This window comes from Leptonotus elevatus, chromosome 12 (genome assembly GCF_054856555.1).
Source record: "Leptonotus elevatus isolate MCC_2025b chromosome 12, RoL_Lele_1.0, whole genome shotgun sequence".
Classification (NCBI taxonomy): domain Eukaryota; kingdom Metazoa; phylum Chordata; class Actinopteri; order Syngnathiformes; family Syngnathidae; genus Leptonotus; species Leptonotus elevatus.
The window spans coordinates 3729496-3751125 of NC_141250.1; the positions used below are offsets into that span (position 1 = coordinate 3729496).

A 21630-nucleotide genomic window follows, 5' to 3' on the forward strand; every position below is an offset into this window, starting at 1 on the left:
CAATGTTTAAAAGCATGTTCTTAATGCTTACTAACCTCATGCTATCGCTGAAGTATATGCCCTTTCCAAGACTGCCAGCATCTGTACGTTCAATCCCATGATGTTTCACTCCAACACAAGGTAGCAGTAAACCACTAAGAAGAGAGTCAAACGCATCGATTGTTGGGTTGAAGAATGGACGTTCCCACCACTAATTTGTTCCGTACATTTTAAGTCCAAAATGCTATTATACAATAAGTAAACTGTAGAGCTTTACACTCACAGAAATATTTAAGTCTAACTTAAGACTTCTTCTTTTTTTTTTTACATGACAAGTTCCCATTTACATTTCTTTTTTAGATACATTTAACACAAATCTACCAAAACCCTTACATGATAGATATTCATTAGTCTAATAATGCCTATTTATTTGAAATGCTTAATCCTCAGGTTTATGTATTTAGTATTAATAAAGTATAATTACTTTAAATTAATAATAATGAGAGTATTTATTTAAAATACATAGTATATTGTTTACATTGCATAATAATCAAGTTACCTATACACAATAAATAGCATCTCATTGCTGCTAAGAGAAAAACACTTATGTACACCCCCCGCCCCCCCAATGTTTTTCCCATTCAGTAATACTTTATTCTTATTTTATAATTTCTCAATTTAAAAAATATTTTGGCTCTTTTAACTCTTTGACTGCCATAAACGTTATAAAACGTTTAGCATAAACCTAGGGAAGGGCGCCGAGGACGTTAAAAGACGTCCCCTATGTTTTTTTTTTTTTTTTTCAAAAACGGGTGCAGGAAAGCCTTGGGCAGCTGTGCTGAAAGTATCAGGCAGATCTGATTAGTCAAAGACTCGTTTTGGCCCCTAGAGGGCAGCGATGACTCTCTTTGCACAAGGTTGGATGGGCCGCCCACCGTGGGCGTCAGTAGAAGACGTGAGGCGGAGCTAGAGTGTTGAGGAGACATGGCTGAATAAGCCCACAATGGCTGCCCAAGCAACCGGTTGCAAGCAGCTCACGCTTGAGCATTTTTTTCAAAGACGGAAAGCATCAATCAATACTAAAAAGCGCATTGATGTCAACGATGATGATGACAACGAGCTCTACGCCAAAGTTGGAAGCTTTGGCGTGACTGTTATGAACACGTAGTAAGCCTCACCGGCTAAGCGCGGCTAGCGCGGCTAGCGCTGCTAAGGCCGGAAAACGCGCACAATAGCCGGCCGGGTACTTCTACACAATCGGACATTCGATCGGGCGATGGAGAGTTGGCATCGACCAATGCAGATTGATGATGATGATGATGATGAATCCGAGCTCTACGCCAAAGTTGGAAGCTTTGGCGTGACTGTTATGAACACGTAGTAAGCCTCACCGGCTAAGCGCGGCTAGCGCGGCTAGCGCTGCTAAGGCCGGAAAACGCGGAGCTGCACAAGCGGACATTCGATCGGACAATGAAGAGTACCCCGAGTCCAATGCATATTCATCGGAGGAGCGGGTACAGTCTGATCACGGAGAAGACACTGTTTCTGGACTACGATGCCACCATGAATGGAGTGGATAAAATGGATCAGAACATCTCCTACCACCCGGTATAGCAACTGAAGGACACGGGGAAGCGAGACGTAACGAAACCGTAACGTAACCGTAGCATGATCCTGATATTAGACTTGATGACACACTGCAGTATATACTTGCTATTCCCCGGAAAAAAACGGCCTGCAAGAAAGTGGCGCACGCGAAGAGGCAATCTGTTGTGCAAATGCTGTTGCGTCTCTTTGCACGCAGGAGAGTGTTACAAAAAGAAAAACTGTCGTTGAAACATCCACATATTTGTAAATAGTACCACAGTTGCACACATTTGTAAATAGTTTGCCAAATTGTTGTCAAATTGTTACACTGTTGAATGTAAATAAACGTATTTTGCTATCAAAAAACACTTTTTCATTCTTGGTGGTAGTGTTTTATAGAAGTAAAGCACTATTTAGGTGTTTGTGGCATCATTCATGGACAAAAAGAAGTGTAAAATTCACTAGAATGCATGAAATAATATCGTTTCACTAAAAGCTTGATTTCTCCGTATTTTGGTCCAAAACAGGCGAAATTGGGTCAAACTAACCATTTTCTATTGTTGATTACTAAAGAACGGAATAAGGTAGAAACAAAAATGAAAAAATGAAAGATGAAAGTCCAATCTTTCATTTGGTAGTACGTGTGTTTCCATAGTCCAAACAGAACATTTTCTGTGGACCTTGAAAGATCAGTCAAAATGCTTAAATCGGCTGGCACTGGCGGCATCCCTTTTCTGAAAACGTCTGGCAGTCAAAGAGTTAATAGTAATCACGGTTGTGAGCGTTTCTTCACTCACTGGGTGCCCCAGAAAGACCATGGATGGTTCTCCTCAAAAACAAAAACAGAACAATGAATAAGCAAAGACATCTTTGATTAAATGAATAGAATAAGATGAATAGAAAATCAATAAGGAATCACATAACAATGAAAGCAAACTTCAAATGTATTGTAAATAGCTTGTAAGAACCTTCAAAAGGTGCATTATGGGCAACATGGTGGCCGACTACCGTAAAATTCAGCGTGTAACATGCTAATTAGCCTTTTTTAAATTATTTTTTTTTAATACATTTTTAGGTTTTTGGGATGAAACTGAATGCAGAAATCCCCCCCCAAAATAAAATAAATAAATAAAAAAGTACCGGTAATTATACTTTATAAATTCCAAATACTTAAGCCTGAGGATTATGCATTTCAAATAAATAGGCTATATTAGACTAATAAATATGTATCATATAAGGTTTATATCAGTGGTCCTCAACCCTGGTCCTCGGGGACCGGTATCCAACCTGTTTTCCATGTCTCCCGCAGCCAACACAGGTGATTCCTATCATCAGCTAATTAGCAAGCTCTGGAGAAGCCTGGTAACGATTCCCACCTGTGTTGGCTGTAGGAGACATGGAAAACAGGCTGGATATATAATAGGTTTGTGTAAAGGATCTTTGTGCAATTTGTCACTTTTTTTTTTTTTACTCGCGACTGCCACCTCTGGCCCAAAGCGTAACTGCAGCATCTGTGTCAGACTCGTTCATAGTGCGTGTGCGAGTATGTGCACGATCTTAAAGCAACAGCCACAGTTGGCAAACGAAGACATGACTTCAAATGAGGTAAGAAAAACTCCGCCCCACCTCTCCCCAAAGAAACTGTGGAGTGTGTTTGGTCCGCACACTCTACTATAAAGAGAAGATAAAAGCTGATAGATGCAGTCAGAGTAAAACAGTCAGGGCTCTTTGTACTCATCTGGGGGTTTATTTATAAAGCTTGCGTACGATCAAAATGAGGCCAAAACTTTGCGTACGAACATTTCTGTGCCAAAGTTGGTATTAATGGAAAACAAACTGAATATGAAACTTTACGAGCCGCCATGTCAAGTCTGGACGTACCATATGCAATCCGCACATTCTGATGACATGGGAAAACAGTGACAAATGTGGTGCATTTCGATTCCTCAAACGCCATGTTTGCTGGATGTTGGGTCACATTAATGTTTGTTTTGCTCCAGACTTGCTCCGATGACAACAAGTACACAGCGGAGCAGAAAGCACACAAATGAACTTAATTAAACATTTTAAACGCTCGTCTTCTTTTATTGATCACCTATCTTGAAAAAGCTTCATGCAATAAATCATATTAATGACAATTAATGTCGACAAATACTGCACGCATTACATAATTGCGCGCCGCACAACAATTTAAGCGCCTACAGTAATTTGCCCGTCTGAACAAATGTCATTGCAGTATAAAAGGCTACATAAACTATTATATAGACACAAGACCATACGGATAAAAATGAGCTAAAATACAGTCAGGTACAAGCATCTTTGCTATGGAACGTGATGCTTTGTCCTGCAAATGAATAAATAAAGGAAATAAATGAGTCAATTAAGTCGTTCACAATGCAGTCCACAAAGCTGTCGAGATGTTCGATGAAGATCCATAAAAAACACATTGGGAATAATTATAAATACTAATAATGATAACAATAATGAGGCGGCTTATTGATCGCCTAATTTTGCCTCTGCAGTGACAACTCAATTACCATATAGTGCAAGTAAAGACAATAAGATTATTATTATTTCGTTATGCTCACCTTTTTATCATACCAAATTATTATTATTATTATAGTTTTTTTTTTTTTTTGCTGCTGTGCGCCCTGCAGCCAATAATCACGGCCTTCCGTGACTCGACCTCTGCAATGAGGGTTTCATAATGTACATCTTTGCATTTTTGAAATCTTTTTTTTAATTATTATTCACACAAAATTTCAATGTAGCCTACATCATGGGGAAGTTAGCCTTCTTTCTTGCCTTTCCCTGTCCGTCATCCTTTTTTTTTTTTATCAATTGATTTGATGATCGTCGTCACATGCTGCTTATGAATACGCAAATCCATTAATGAGTAGATTTGCATTGCCCAATATGGGGGGAAATAGGCAGACTTAGGGCGGGGAGCAGCGTTGAATCAGCTGCGCACACTGGTTGAGATGTGTGGCATCTATAAAGGGAAATGGCGTGCAGGTGTGCGTATGTGTACCTACGCATGGTTTTATAAATCAAATTTAGGCGCTCACGCAGTTTTATAAATGAGGCCCCTGGGCATTGGATGCATGATGTAGAAAAAGCTTTAACATTACCTTTTTAAACGGCACAATGCACCTTTAAAATCATCTAAGAAAAAGTAAACGGGAGTGTGTTATGTAATTTTTTTTTACATGAATCTTAAAAGTTAGGCTTAAATATTTCTGTAAGTGTTTATAGAGAGACAGCTTGTAACATTGTTTCTTTTTAATAGTATAATTAACTTTGTTCGCTGTCACCAGGCTTTGCATGTTAAAAGTCCAGAGAATAGATTGCATTTGTAATGGATTTTAAAGGAAGATTAAGGAACTCAGCATATAGTGGATCATCGAGGAATCACAATTTGTGATTGTCCAGAGGTGGTCATTCCACCAATATTGACGGGAGGTCAGTCAATCCGTCAATGATGGACACATAATAAACATAATAACGAATGACGGGAGACTTGAATTGAATTGACAAACTAAGCAATGGCAGAAATTGTTTTTCGTCCCTGAACGTAATCATCAATAACCGGGTCATTACAGACTGCCGAACTGTTTCCATGACACTGAAGCCTGATTTATTTTTGGCGCAGCCATGTGTGTCTGCATTGACCACATTTTCCGCACCAACCTACATGGACCACAGATTTATATAGTGCAAAAACCATGCATATTATTCATAGGTTCTGTAGTGTCCTATGGACTAAAAAGCAATGTCCGGTGAAATTTAATGATGGACCTAAATTTGTATTTAACAATGACGGAAGCGTGGTTAAAATAATGATGACAGATTGATTGATTAACAATTACAGTTTGGGTTGCCTTGAAATAATGAACCGGCCATTGACAAATGACGGACCGTCAATAATATGTGTTTGTCACACTTAAACTCACCGCGACCGAATTCCAACAAAGTTGCTGGTGCTTGAGGAGCGAAGGAGTGACTTGATGTAGCCGAGCTTGCCCTTAAAGTTCTGAAGCTCCACGGCTCTGCTGACACGTAACACCTGATGGATCTGCACAGCTCTGAAAAAGGCAAATAAGGTAGGCATTTACTTCACAAGAAGCTCTTATGAATGAAAAGTAAGCTTTTAACCCCATTTGGGATCAATCAAGCCTGAAGCAGACCCACAGGAGCTGTGGCTGAAAAAGCCCCTGTGGGGATGAAACTGCAGAGCGTGTCTCCAAATCAGTGTGCTAGTCATCTATTGAGTTTGTCAGAAGAGCTTAAAGTGTCATGTGTGAAAGAAACTTTCTACCTTAAGTGGCTACGCACAATAAGGTGGCACGGACAAATGCATGCTTCACACAACTGACCTTTTGCTGAGCTACACCAACAGACAGACTGGAAAATTACAGCACAGCACAGAACAGAACAGAAAAGAGATGTGACTATTCATTCAGTAATACTTTATTTTATTATTTTTATTTCTTCAGCTCAGAAAAAAAGTGAATCAACGTAACCTGAATGACACAAAGAGTTTTTTTGTTCCGTTTTCAAAACTTAAAACAGATAAATGTAGGCTCTGGATCAAGTTCTGTGTTTTATTTTATTGAGCACTCATGCAGATAGGTAATATAGGGTGGTTCTTCGTTTTACGACAAGTAATGGCAGTAAATTAAAGTACATTCTTGTGCCGCATCATGACGTAATTTTATGCAGCTGTGCAAACAATTTCATTGAATTCTATACGTAATTTCAAAACGTCATACAGTATGTCAATACCATTATCTGTTGATCCCGTTGTATGTTGGTACTGTTAGAAGATCATCTTAGTCTTCCGCGTGTTCGTTGTTTTTCGGGTAGTGAGAATGTTGTTTTTCCGAATACAGGCTGGAGATCGGTGAACAGGTCCTTCGAAGGATTTATTTTACAGAATATTCCGGACACAAGCGAGTTTACAGACAAATGGCTGCATTCTTCTCGCAAGTGTGTCGTTAAAGCGGACTCACAATATTCTTATACTATCTTGAAGGGGCGGTACCACATCGCCCCCTCCAAACAGCCCACCTGGAGTTCACTGGACATGAGATAAGACTTTAAACACATCATTGATTACAGACACTTCAACCACAGACAATGGCCCATTGTTGTGGAAATTGATGAGATCCCAGTCATGACGATAAGACTTTAAAAACATCATTGATTACAGACACTTCAACCACAGACAATGGCCCATTGTTTTGGAAATTTATGAGATCCCAGTCATGACGATAAGACTTTAAAAACATAATTGATTACAGACACTTGGCAGAAATTGCGATAACACTCACAAAGCTTTACTGAGGAAATAAGGAAAATTAAAACAGTTATGACTAAATCTGGGCAGAAGACCCTCTTCAATCCCTTTTTCGGACTCAAAAGAGTCCAACACAAGCAGATAAACATTTCAGAGAAAAATCCCAGTGGGATCTTCGTCGGATGCCTCAACAGTGGGCTCCTTTGGGGAGAGATAGTCAAGGTTGTACTGAGGGGCTTCCAGAGATACCAGATTGGTATAAAAGTCAATATGAGAAAGAGTGTCGTGATGTAGCAGCAGATGGAGATGCGTTCCCACTTCGAAGCCATCTCGAGATGATGTTTTTGGGTTGCTGCTGGAGGGCGCTGTCATCTTCTTCAGGACCTTAGGGTAGACTACCTGGTCCCAGGATGAGTCACCGGGATTATTCTGCCTGTATACCGTGAACTCAACCTTTGTTGAATGATGTCCGTGTGAGCCGGCTTGCTTCTCGGTTGTTGTTGGGTGATTGTCTGGTGCAGGGACAATGGCTCCAGCCGGTGTCCTTGCCGGTCGGGTGGATGAGATGTGATACCATGTATCACCTTTTGCGTGCAGACAAACTGCAGAAGATGTCCTCTCCGTCACCTTTTGGGGTCCAGTCCACCTGGGCTCAGACCATTTTTGTGTAATCACTTTCAACCATACATATTCACAATCATTTATTTCTGAAGAAGCATCTGGTTGGTTTTTTGTTAGTAAATGTTGACTTCTGGAGGTCCTGGAATGTGCGTCTCTTCCAATGGAGCTGTTGGAGCCGGAAAAGGTCTGTTGGTGTGACATTTAAACGGAGTCCAGCCTTTGGCTGAGTTTAGTAACATTCGCACATTCATTAACGCAACAGGAAGAGCTTGTAGCCAATTCAAATTTGATGAGGCCAGTGCTTCAGCCAATTTTTCTTTAATATTTCTATTCATTCGCTGAACTTGTCCTTGGGATTGGGGATGATACACTGAACCAAATGTGTGTTTTAGCCCCAATGCTTTTTCTACTACTTGTAGATGTTTGTTTTTGAAATTGGTTCCATTGTCTGATTAAATTTTTCTAGGAGACCCATGATTAATCAGATGTTTTACCACGATATGTGCTGTTTCAGATTTGCAGGGATATGCCTCTGGCCATCCTGAAAAGGAATCCACTATTACCAGCGAATATCTGTATCCTGACACTGGTTTTATCATATCAGTGAAATCCATTGAAACCACCTGACCAGGAGCAGTCACGTCCGGCCGGATCGTGTGTGCCCATGGGGAGGTTTAGATGTAGGCATACTGTTATACCTGCTGCAAACACTGCAGTTCTGCAGTTCACTTTTAACAATTTGTCTCATGAAAGGATGCCATCAGGTGTGTAGTCGTCTCAGTGTTTCATCCACACCTTACATGGCATTTTTCCATGGGCTTCAAAAATTAGATTTTTCAGTTGTTTCCGAGATGGAATACATTTACCTTCTTTTCACCATATACCTTCTTCATCTTTTTGTCCCCCTTTGGACATCCACACACTCTTTTCTTCTGGACTTGCTTTTTCCTGCCACAACAGCTGTTTCTGTGGTTACTCCTGGTCCTTCTCCTAATTCACTTTCGCTCACCATCAATTGTAATGTTGGGCTGTAGCCCGCCGCTTCCTTTGCCGCTTTGTCTGCCAAATCATTTCCTATCTCCCCCTTCTGATAAAGAACAGCAGAAACTGTTTTTTTCAGAAACATCCAGATAGAACATGCGACTGTAATCAGGAATCGCAAGAGCTGCAGCGGTGGAAAGATGCAAGCTAAATGAGTGTGGGTTGATGCAATTTGAGACAAAGCCAAGTGAGGACTCGGGACAGAAAAAGTAGGAGTTAAGACGGCCACATTATCTCGCAGGTCATGGACAATGTGAAACTTTCCAGTATCTTTCTTCTCAACGGGTAAAATAGGCATGTTATAATCACAGCCGGAAATTTCACACAACACTCCTGCTTTGAGCAAACCGTCAATTGTTTCCGAAATGCCAATCATCCCAGCCTCTTTTACAGAGTATTGGGGAACATATATTTGTCCTGGTTTCATCTGAAACACAACAGGTGAGACGTTACAGAGACCAACATCAGTGGGATCCATGGACCACAGCGATGTGGGAAAGAAATCAAGAAGGTAACCAGCAAAATCACTGTCGGCTGTTTCACTTCCATGGTGCCTATCCAAAAGCTGGTGCTCCAAAACGGAAGTGGGTAAACAATTATTAGACTGAATCCAATAAGCATCAAGTGACGGGAAATAGAAATACATTTTGCCAATCAGTGGCCTGTGTGCATGCCAGGACAAACGGACCAAGATCCTTCGCTGTGTGCTGAGGCGAGATCATCAAGGAGACATGTGGGAGTTGTTTAGTAACACCAAAAAGGCGACACCTGGTTTGCCTGCAAACAAATCACCCATGTTCAATTCCCATATGTTGTTTTCAATTTCCTGAAATGCCTCGCTATATATCTCATCCCCTGATCTGCCATAGTACAGAGTGCAATGCATACAATCAGTTACCATATCATAAGATCTGAGGTTACGAACCCAAGGTTACCAAAGAGTAAAGTGCTCAGATTCGAGCCAACCACTGGAGTCAATATCCACTCTTGCCCAGTAGATGTTGGCAGTGGCGCATGCCACAGGGCGTTGTTCAACAAGCGGGAACTGGGAGGTGGCACTGGAAGCAGAGGCAGCAGAGGCAGCAGAGCAGCAGTAGGTGTTATCATCCGGAAATTCCAGGATAAGTTCATCAGGGCTGCATTTGATGAGAGGGCATGTGGCGATGAGGAGATCTCTGCCCAAAAGATTGACTGGACAGTTAGGTGCAAACACAAAAGAATGCAAAAGAGTCTGTGAACAGTCCCTGAGCATGTGGATTCAGGGAATATCCTTGTTGCTGCTGCGGTTGTTCTCTCTCCTCGATTGTAGCCACGTGCAGTTTGTTGGCCTCTGCCTCTCCACCCAGACGCTTGAGGTCGCTGTCTGCAATCGCGGGCCCAATGACCAGGCCGTCCACAATTGAAGCACATGTTAGGCCACCCAGGGGGCGCACCTTGACCCATGAATGAACCTGCTTGATACATCTGCTCGACAGAGGGAGATGAGATCACAGCAAGAGTGTTTCTTCCTGCTTTTTCAAATTTTGCAACGGACTCTTTTTCTTTAGTATGTCTCCTTAAATGATGTTTAAGATGTGACAACCACCGGTCAACCTCAGCACCGGGAAGATCCGGATTGCCCTCCATGGCCTGTGCCACAGACTTGGGAACGCCCTTCAAAATGGCTACTCGGAACACTTGCGAATGCGAGGGCATAGGGGCGTGTCCTATTTTCAGTGTGTGATCAGTGAGGGCCCGAACAAAAGCTCATCTGCTTTGGAAGCGAACACCAGATCTGAAACCACACACTCAGGGAGGGGAAACAAAAGTGAAATAATTTTCTCGCCTAAGAGCCTAATTATCAGGGAGAGAGAACAAAAAAAATAATAAAAAAAATAAGATTTTCTTTTTGTTTAATGAAAAACCCAAAAGGTTACATTAAAATATTAAACTATAAAAGCTGACATAATTATGTAAAAATAACGCGGATATCACCTGCTATTAACATTTGTCCCGTAACCGCTCTCTGCACTGCTTGAAGCCAATTGACAACCACCAGATTGCATAGGCGGAAGTTTCTGCATCAACACACACTCACATCAGTGGGAGAGAAAGGTTTGTAAAGCATAGCAGAGTTACCAGTGGGCGGGTCAATTTTGGCTAAAATGGATGCCTTTTTTGGGAACGAGTCAAAGACCGATGAGGAGGAAAAGCTGGACTTTGGAAGATTCCTCTGCTTCGGGTGGGCACCTGAAAGATTCTGGACACTTTAATTCTGCTGCTTGATTCTGCAACTGAGCAATGTACAACCACTTTTCCACTTCCTCATTCGAAGGGCGTGTTCCGCAGCGCCATTTCCACAACTTTCTTATCATTCTCCCTCACCCTCCGCCTAGAGACAATCCACCAGTTCAGCCCCCCCCCCCTTTTTAAAAATCGTTCTTTTTTTTTAACAGTCAACTCTAGAGCCGCCGCTCCTCCAACACAAGCCTTGTTCCATTTCTCTCATAAATTTCACCAAACACACAGTTGAAGACATTGTAAAAAAACATCATTCTTTCAAACTTTCATTCTCACAACACTTCTCATCCATTTATTATAAATTTTTTTAACTGTTCTTTCTCACTCCCCGCACATTCACATGCATTCCTGATTTACTCACCAAGCACACTCATTCAGAATGGTTTGGTATTTGCCGCAAATCGAACCAAACACTGTCCCTACCTTCATTTTGTTTTTATTTATTTCCTTATTTATTTTATTTTTGTTACTTCATTGACGTCTTTTGTGGTACCAGTTTAATAGGCCTTTTCTTTCCTTATTCAAAGACACTTGCTAATTCCCAAACAAAAGTGTCCGAGCCTTAATTTCTCAGAAGTGGTCGAACTATTCCTCTTATTTCAAGAGTGCTTGACTCGGACCAAACAAAAGCACTCGAACCTTAATTGATCAAAACCACTAGAACTTCTTATTCTCTTATTTCTCTTCTTTCTTATGCGCTTATTTCTTTGTAACGTTACCCATATACAAGGACTTCAGTTTCTAGGATTCTACAGTTTCTAGGATTCTAAAATAGAACAAAACCAAAATAGAACGAAACAACCTTGTATTTTAGACTTTACTAATATCTGTTCACTTAGATCTCATATACAATTTAGTCACAAATTAGATGACGTGAAAACAGGTCTCAGAGTATTCAACAGACAGAAAATCAACTAAGAGGATAAATGTCCTCTTACCTTTAATTACTTTGGCGCCAGAAGTTCTGTCTGTTGGATCAACACCTCAGCCCGAAATCACGTCGGGGTCACCATCTGTCATACAGTATGTCAATACCATTATCTGTTGATCCCGTTGTATGTTGGTACTGTTAGAAGATCATCTTAGTCTTCCGCGTGTTCGTTGTTTTTCGGGTAGTGAGAATGTTGGTTATCCGAATACAGGCTGGAGATTGAATATTCCGGACACAAGCGAGTTTACAGACAAATGGCTGCATTCTTCTCGCAAGTGTGTCGTTACAGCGGACTCACAATATTCTTATACTATCTTGAAGGGGCGGTACCACAACGCCCCCTCCAAACAGCCCACCTGGAGTTCACCGGACATGAGATAAGACTTTAAACACATCATTGATTACAGACACTTCAACCACAGACAATGGCCCATTGTTGTGGAAATTGATGAGATCCCAGTCATGACGATAAGACTTTAAAAACATCATTGATTACAGACACTTCAACCACAGACAATGGCCCATTATTTTGGAAATTTATGAGATCCCAGTCATGACGATAAGACTTTAAAAACATAATTGATTACAGACACTTGGCAGAAATTGCGATAACACTCACAAAGCTTTACTGAGGAAATAAGGAAAATTAAAACAGTTATGACTAAATCTGGGCAGAAGACCCTCTTCAGTACCATGGTAAACGGAAACTCCCTGTTCTTGTACTTTTCTCTGGATTACGCTATGCGGGACTAATTTACTTTCGGTGGCAACAGCAAGCTTTGAATTTGTATAATAATGGAAGAACACAATAACTGGCAGTCCCTTATATCATCCTCCTTTCAACATCAGGTAATTGACTTTTGCTGTGCCATCTGTATGCGACTTCTGCTTCTACCTTGATTTGCTTTGCATGATTTCCTTATGATACTGTGGATTTAACTCTCTTACCTGTCGTCGAGCAAAGATGACGCAGTGCGGTATTCGGGGCAGCCGGGCTCAACAGTTTCAATGCTGCATCTCAGGGCGTGAAACTTGCCAATGCAGGAAGGGGCGGGGCTTCTCAGAGTCATCTCACTCACGTTCAGGATGTCTCGGATAAGCTAGACAAGGAAGAAACAATGAATCTCTTGTCAGTCTTGATGACAGCCGCGCGTGTGGCAAGTGCATTTTTTTGTTTCCTTAGGAGCAGGCATATACTGTAGATAATTTTCCGAGTCATTTGACACAAAGGAAGAGCCTCAGTCCTGCAACAAATGTTTGTGGCGAATGTGTACATGACTTAACTGCCAATCATATTCCAAATTGTTCTAAATAATACCACATCAGTCATTTTAGTTGCAGTTAGAACAATAGTAGGCCTACATAGTAACTGGATCTCCACGTATGTTTTTGACACTATACCAGCATGTAATTAAGAGAGTAGCTTCTTTCTCATTCATGCAGGAGGATAGTTCCAAGTGTTCGCTCCAAATGTGGTCACATTCTGAAATGCTCCGCCCACTCGGAACTTGACTACAGGGACCCCGTGCTCCTCTGCGATAATCTTTTCACATCCAATGAAACTGCAGAATTTATACCCTAGCTACTATTAACCAAATTCGGCAAAAACGAACATGACTTGACACAATGTGTAAAAAGCGTACATTCATTCATTCATTGATTTTACGAACTGCTTATCTTCACAAAGGTTGCGGGTGTGCTGGAGGTTATCCCAGTTGTCTTCGGGCCTGAACTGGTCGACAGCTAATCACGTACAGTGCCTTGAAAAATTAGTCATACCCCTTGAACCTTTTTTACATTTTGTCCTTACAATGATACACTTGAATGTAGTGTGTTGAGATTATATGTTTGACCAGGACAAATTGGCACATAACATTTTTGTATTCACCCACTGATTATACAGTGATATACCTTAAAACATAATTAGTAAATAAAATTCCTCCTACGTGGATTGTGTAATTAACTCTCAGTAAAAATACACCAACTAAATATACAGTACATAGTGGTTCTTAAGGGGTTCGATCGAACTCAGGTTAAGGGTTTGGTGAGTCAGTCTCAGAGATTTGGCAGAGGTCAAGACAGACACCTGACTCAAATGTTGCGTTATGATATGCCCTGCTTGGCCATCATTGGCTGCTGGTGATTATGCTACGTTGCTTGGCCTGTTGTGCTGCGGGGAATTTGGTGCGCTCAGTAGTCAACTTTTGACTGTTCTGTGATGGTACATTGTGTGATTTCATTATCATTGTAATCTCTTCTTAACTATGTCGAGCAAATAAAGAAAAAAAGAAAGTGGTCGGACGAATATGTGCAATATGAATTCACATGCATGATGGAACGTTTGGAACTCCACAAGTTCAATTTGTAGGCTGTTTTCATTGTATCTGCTGCCCCTGGGTTCCATCTTTAAGGTCCCATAGTATGAAAATGCACTTAAGTGGGGTTTTCTATCAATGATATGCATCCCCGGCCTGTCTACAATCCAACCAAGGAGGAAAAAAGTCAGTCCGCAACTTCTATAGCTTTCTCCTCCATTCTAAAAGGTGTACTCCAAACAGATTAAACTTCCGTGATTTAGTGACGTCAAAAAGACACGGAAGTGCAGTCGACCCAGCCCCCTCGGGTTAGTGGCACCGCCTCCGGTATAGGTTTGTTACGCCCACTGAAATTCGAGAAGCTGGCTGATCCTTTCTTTTTCTCCCACTGCACGCAAATGCTCCGTGGACAGAACAATGATCAGGAAAAGGTGGTTGCTTCCTTCGTCCTAAGTCTTTGAGAAGACAGTGGATTAATTTTATTTTTGAAGGACGTGTACCGACATCCTTTCTCAAAGGACTGTTTTGTTAGAAAAAGCCTGTTCAGAGCTGGATTTGCAACACGTTTAAATAGATCGTTCCCAACAGTGTGACACGACAGCAAATGGGAAAGATGTAAGTTTAACATTTTTGATTTAGCCTTCCTTCCTATCCTTTCTAATAAGAGATGTGCACCTTGTACCATATTACTGGTGTATTTTTAGTGCCTAACGTGGGACCTACATTTGTCATGTGGAGGTTGTTTGGTTACAAGAGGTCAGATATGACAAAGCAGACGGTGGTTGGATAATATGATGGGTTGCGTATTGTTTTGTCAAGATACAATCCGCGGTGGTTGATTTGCCGTGACTGGCAACTCGCCATCTATTTGGCCTGACTTTGTGATGTTAACCGGCCGCTAAGTGGTCTCGACGAGACGGCTTGCACGTTGCGACCGCGCAGTGGCCTAAATGTGCACATTGTGTGTGTTTTGTGGAAAACACTACTTCACCTTTATATTTTTATGCAGGATCGTGAGTGGTCGGCGGTAACAATGAAAACACAGAGACTTGATATGCTTTGCTAGAACAACTGTGTCTTTTATTCCCCGCAAACAGCAATCAACATTTATACTGTGCTAGGATAATCGTACGTTTTATCCCCCGCAAACAGTAATCAACACCTGCGCTGTGCTAGAATGATTATACCTTTCATTCCCGCAAACAGCAACAATCACAACTCGATTTGCTAGAATTATTGTAACTTTTATTCCCCGCAAACAGTAATCAACACCTGCGCTGTGCTAGAATGATTATACCTTTCATTCCCCGCAAACAGCAACAATCACAACTCGATTTGCTAGAATTATTGTACCTTTTATTCCCCGCAAACAGCAATAATCACAACTTTTTTTGCTAGAATTATTGTACCTTTTATTCCCCGCAAACAGCAATCAATACACTACAACGTTAAGCAGCATAATATGATCATCATCAGCGCTTACCTTGACACTAGACCGGGGAGCCTACGGTCCGGCTGAAGCGAGCTGCAACAACGGCTGGGCAATCGTACGGGTTCCACAGCGGACTCCGTCCGGACCGTGTGGCGCTCCGTCTTTTATTCGTTAGCAAAAAGTTGTGAGCGTGAGAAACCGGGCTGTCCAAGCCCTCTCCCAGACACTCTCGAAAACATGTTTGCGAAGCAGGGAAGGCTGTAGTATAAACAAGAAAGAGTTCCCAGGCTGATCCCGCCCTTTATTTACAAATTGTTGGGCACCTGGATTTGTACAACAGTTCAGGACAACAACATATCCTTATATAAGAGGTTACATGAGGACATATCAAACCATGTTTTTTTTCCCCCTTCAGTGTGTTATTTATAACTGCTTGTAAATGTCTACAAGCATTCACGAAAAATCGGAGACATTCACGGCAAAATAACGTTCGCGGGAGATTTGCCGGTTACAGCAAAATAACCATTGCCTAAACAATCACAAACTAACATAATCTCTGTAGTAACGTTATGCTACTTTTTCTTATGGTAAAACGTTATGCCACTTTTCCACATACTAAAATAGTTCTCAAATGTGTAAAAGACATGTCTGTATTTGTTATAATGCTCCCATGGTCAGTCGTTTTCATTCACAACATCAGCACATGGCTACCATAACTGAAATCACTGCCCCTTCGAGAGAGAATGGTATGGCCCAGGGGTGGCCTGATGCAGCTATTTACATAAAAGTGACACACCCCTAAAACAGGCTGTTTTGAACAGAGCGTTTTTTGGCTGATTTAGGGACAGCAAAAATATTAGATCCAAAGTCAATTTTGACAAATACACATCACAGACATGTCTTTTACAGATTTGAGAACCATTTTAGTATTTTGAAAAGTTGAATAACATGAGACCTTTAAGAAAATAGCGGGGGTTGTTTTAAAGTGCTTAAAGTAATTCCATTTTCAAAGAAGAACAGCGAGAAGTGCTTTGAGCATTTTTAGCTGGTAAAAGCCTTTTTTGTTTTTGTGCTTTTTTTTTTTAAACCTGCGACGACGATGACAAAATTTTCATCCGTTGCCGTGATTGGTCAAAACAAAAGTGTGGTAGGCGCCAATTTGCGAAGGTTTGAAGATGCTGGAGATGGCCCCAAAACCTTCATAACTTTATATTTTCAAAAGGTTGGCATCTTAGAAAAGCTTGCTTAACACAGAAAGTGACAAGAAATAATGATGCCAATCATTTTTAACAAATTCCAATGTTATATTAGAGAATTCTGCACACAACATGCATAGAAAAATGATTGAATTAATTGCTGAGAATGATCAAATACTGCACAAGTTGATAAAATAGATAAGAAGGAATAAATATAGCAGAGCAAAGAGGCATTTCTAAGTTGATCAAATTCATGACATCAGCGCTGGAAGCAACAAAAAATGTTTAAGCCTTGCCAATTTGAGTTTTTTTTACAGTAGTTTGTCAAATATACATTTTTGGAAATAGTGTTTTATATTTGTAGTGCGCATGTGTACTTGATTAACACGAAAACTTTGAAGCCTTGGATTAAGCAGAAAATGAAGAATGAAGATATCAATGATGAGAAGTGCCCTTTACGGTTATTTAAGATATTGGTCAAGTCATTCGCAAATTCAAAATTTTAGTTATTATTGTTTAAAGTATTTTTATTGACTTTATAAATAACTGCAGTTTCAGTACATTGCACTTCTTAGGTAAAAGATGTATGTTTTTTCTTCAAAAGATGATTCATCATCCTTTCTGCGTGTGAATGATCTGAGGAGGAGGTTATAAAATTGTTTCCCCTAATACGCACCATAATATGCACACTTTCAAGTTCGAAGATATTGATGAATCACAGATTTAAGCATAGGCATTGCACTGGTCCAATTACCATACACATACATCCAGAACTACAATGGAATGGTTTATATCAAAGAATATTCATGTATTAGAATTGCCCCGTCAAAGTCCACACCTAAATCCCAAGACTTGAAAATTGTTGTTCACACATGTTCTCCATCCAATCAGGCTTAATTTGAGCTTTTTGCAAAGAAGAATGGGTAAAAATGTCAGTGTCAAGATGTGCAAAGTCAGTAGAGACTTACCCTCAAAGATTTGAGCTGCTGCAGCAAAAGGTCGCTGTGCAAAGTATTGGTGCAGGGGGCTGAATACAAATGCAGGTTTTTAATTGCTTAACATTCTGAAAACCTTGTATCTTCCACTCCACTTTACAACTGTGTGATACTTTGTGTTGGTCATACACACGTGAAATCTCAATTAAAAACATTTACATTTGTGGTTGTAAGGCGGCAAAATGCGAAAAAAAATAATCAAGGAGTATGAACACTTTCTCAAGGCATTGTACCCTCCGGATCTCCACCTCCAGAATAGCAGACAAACAAATAAAGTCCTGATCATGTGATTGAAAACGATGTTTTACTTGTACAAATATACAAATATACTGTATATACAAGCAGTTCATTTCAAGAGGTTATGTTTAATGTTTTTTCTCTAATCATATCTTTATCACTTTACAAATGTGCTTCTACGACTACTCCTTTGTGTTTAAAATGCATTACATTTACCAGTTAGGGGAAAAGTGAAACAATATTTAAGGTTATTTTAAACCTATTTTAAGGGAAGCTTACATGTTGTATCAACTTGACCTATAAGGATCTAATTTGTGACAATTAGGGGGGAAAAAGTAACAATTATACATGATTTGAGATGAAGGCAGCTAAATCAAAAAATATATAAGTGAGTATATTCTTTGCCGTTGAAGGCTGTCAGCGTTTCAAATGTTCAAAAGCGGAAGAAGAAAAACAACAAGCTTGAGGGTATTTTTGTGAGTTCATCAAAGTGGTTTCGACAGGCTTCAGAAGCAGAAGAAAGCACAACCAAATTGAGGAGGCAAAACAAAACCTTCTTTGGGCTGTGGTTTGTTACAAGCCAGCAATATTAATTACAATGGATAGTTATCTGTTGCGGCAGTGTGAATTGTGGACTGGTAAACACTTACCCCTTCCTAGTCATTATTACATTATTATTGTGCACCTTTTTGTGCATATGGCATACACTAAACGTGTGTGTTGCCATACCCGACTGAAGTCCAGTTTTTGTGAGATAATCTTGGCATCGCAATCTTCACTGGGCCTTATGTGTGGCAGCAGGGTGTAAACCTCAAGCAGCAGAGCGAGCGCTGCGGCATGCTCGCCCTCCTTCAGTTTTCTCTGCGCTTGAATCAACAAGCCCTCAGCTCTGCTCACCTAATAACACACACAGAGGATGGAGCACAAGAAAACTGAATGTAGAGTCCCATTCCATTTGAATCAAGGTGGGTTTAGGCCTATTTGTGTAAAGTTTGCATTTTGTGGCTTCTCCCCGGGTAGTCAAATTCATTAATGACTGAATTGTCTTCAATGTTGGTTAAAAAAAAAAGTATGTTGCTAGGTTACCTGAAGTCTCTATTACAAAACCTTGGGGATGTTTGATACCTCTTTTTTTCCGATACCAGTATGAGTACTCACTGATACTACTAGTGCTTTTGATACATAATATTTCTCCCCAAAAACAATGACAAATATATATTTCTTTAAAAGACCTGTATATCCCAATATAGCATTTTTTCATAAAATTGCATGATGAAAGGGATACTTAACTCATTGAGCCGTCTTCAGCAGTAAAAAATTAATATTTTGTCCAGAATTAATTTGATACCTTCATTGTTTTTCCTGTACAATTAATATTAGGCCTGTCAACAATAACGCATTAACGACCGTGATTTATCAGGAAATATTAACACATAAAAAACAACAACAACACAATTTACCACTCACACTAAGTTTGGCCCAACTGCCTCCCGTAGTCCCCATACGCGTATGTTTATATTCTCCGCAGGGCAATGCAGGACATAATGCAGCCAGCCACGATGAGTGAGGATAATAACCCAGGACTGCTTCATGGAAAATTCCGTTTTAAAAAGCTGCCTCGTGGAAATCTGGATGAATCCAAAGTTGTGTGCACATACTGCTGTGATGAACTGTCGTTCCATCGAAGCACAACCAGCCTAAAGTACCACCTTCGGGCAAAGCATATCATCGCAAGTGTTAGCAAAGACGCTAACAACACCGCGGGAACAAGTCGCAGTCATCAAGTTACACTGGCAGAGTGCTGTTAACAAAAAGACAACAAGTTGACAATGTATCTTTTCACAGGCATGTTGTGAATAAAAAGAGACCCAACTGAGCCATGATTGGTCGTTAACTACTTCCTCAGCACACGTGAGGTCATTTCAGTCGACAATAAGTGGCAAAGAGGAACAATTTGTTTTTAAAGGTATTAGCTGTACATGAAAAATAATGAAGTTATCAAATTAATTCTGGACAAAATATAAACTTTTTTGCTGCTGAAAATGGCTCAATGAGTCAAGAATCCCTTTAATGGCAATTTTCCATTCTAATTTCTAATGTCTAGTTCCTGATTTTAAAACGGCCACCAGAGGTCTCGAGGTCGTCGCAAGTACCGATAACAAGTATCGGTACTCGCCCATCCTTACACAATACATACGAGATTTGTTGAAGACAAAAGTGTCTTCAGTTTACAAAAACATGCACATAAGATTCATTGGAGTAAAAAAATCTTTAACATTTGTGAAAACATGTATGTTAGGTTCAGTGACAAATACATTGTCAACCATGTTTAAAACTAGACTAGATTATAGTCAATAAAAAAAATAAAAAGATGTGCGGTGTGTCAGAAAGTGTCACAAAATATTTTTTGCAATCCCTCAAAAATTGTCATTGGCAACGGTCAATTTTTCCCCTTCCCCAAACTCAAAGAGGGTCATTAAATGGACCAATTTTGAAGATGTAGATGACATCAAAATGACCGTGACAACGGAGCTGTGGACCATCCCGGAAGAATCCTTCCAGGAGTGCTTGAAGGTGGGACAGAGAAGGTTGCAAAAGTGCATTAAATTCCAGGAGGATAACTTCAAAGGGAGAAACTTGTACTTTGTAGTTTATATTTCAAACATAATCTTTCTGACACAGACTTCCTCTAACAGTAGTCAACATTCAACATTTTTTGTTTACAAACAGCATGCTGGACATGCTACAAACAGGAAAGCCTTACGTCATTGAGGCTGAGTTTGTTAACAGGCACTCTGAGGATATTGCCAAGGCAACCCAGGGCCTCAGTCCACAGCGTCTCCACAAAGACGGCCACGACTTGTGACAAAACTCCGGCGTTCAGCTTTTCTTCCAGCAGCAGCTGCCAGTTGAACAAGGTACGTATCAATCAGTGGCATAATAGGGACAGAGACGATTTGCCAGGCGGTTGAGTAACCCTGTGACATTTGCAAGACTCTTTCAGACTGTGTCGGCACATCCGCAGCACCGTGCGTGGCATCAGCCTATTGATGTGTGAATGCTACTCAAGTGTGCTATGACCATTTATTCCTGTGAGGCCTAGTCATACTTCCTAGGAAGGCACTTTTAGCACGAGTGCTCAGTAAAATATGCGAATGTGAAGCACGGTTCTACTTTACATTAAGGTTATAATGAAGGGTGACAGATTTTGTTTTTCCTAAATTGCTATGATGCATATTGATTAAAGTGTATTACATTTAAATATACCTTAAATATACCTAACAGTAAGACAACCAATATCAAACTTGTATTAAGTCACTTATAACTGTTAGAGCCAATTAATTAAAACCTTAATAATTATATTTGGTTCAATGGTTCTGTGTTGATTTGTCATTTAATAAGCAGTGGACCTTTCCAACTATAAAAGGGTATGTTATTGGGAAACTACATCATCATTTGAGGGGAAAATAACCAAATATAGGAAGACTAAAACAAGACCTGTAATTTGAGGTGTGACTGAATGTGGTTTGTTGTAAATGGATATTTGACCATATTACAAGTGAACTTTGCCCTGAGGTGAAATCCTTAACTCATTCACTCCCAGCCATTGTCAGTGAAGCAACCCCCTTCGCTCCCAGATGTTTTACTGGATTTTGACTGATTTTGCAAGGCCCACAGAATATTGTGTTCCATTGCTATAAAAACATGGACCCATCT

At 40.4% G+C, this 21630-nt stretch overlaps 1 protein-coding gene across 1 annotated transcript in view; it reads right to left on the reverse strand.

Moving 5' to 3' along the window:
- parp4 (poly (ADP-ribose) polymerase family, member 4) overlaps positions 1 to 21630 on the reverse strand; it is a 30526-nt gene that overhangs the window by 7756 nt on the left and 1140 nt on the right. Inside the window, exons 2-5 of the mRNA XM_086091232.1 lie at positions 20678 to 20815; positions 18643 to 18810; positions 12687 to 12838; positions 5520 to 5651 (exon numbers count right to left, since the gene is read on the reverse strand). Of these exons, the coding sequence (XP_085947358.1) occupies positions 5520 to 5651; positions 12687 to 12838; positions 18643 to 18810; positions 20678 to 20815 (590 nt within the window). The remainder of the gene's footprint in view (positions 1 to 5519; positions 5652 to 12686; positions 12839 to 18642; positions 18811 to 20677; positions 20816 to 21630) is intronic.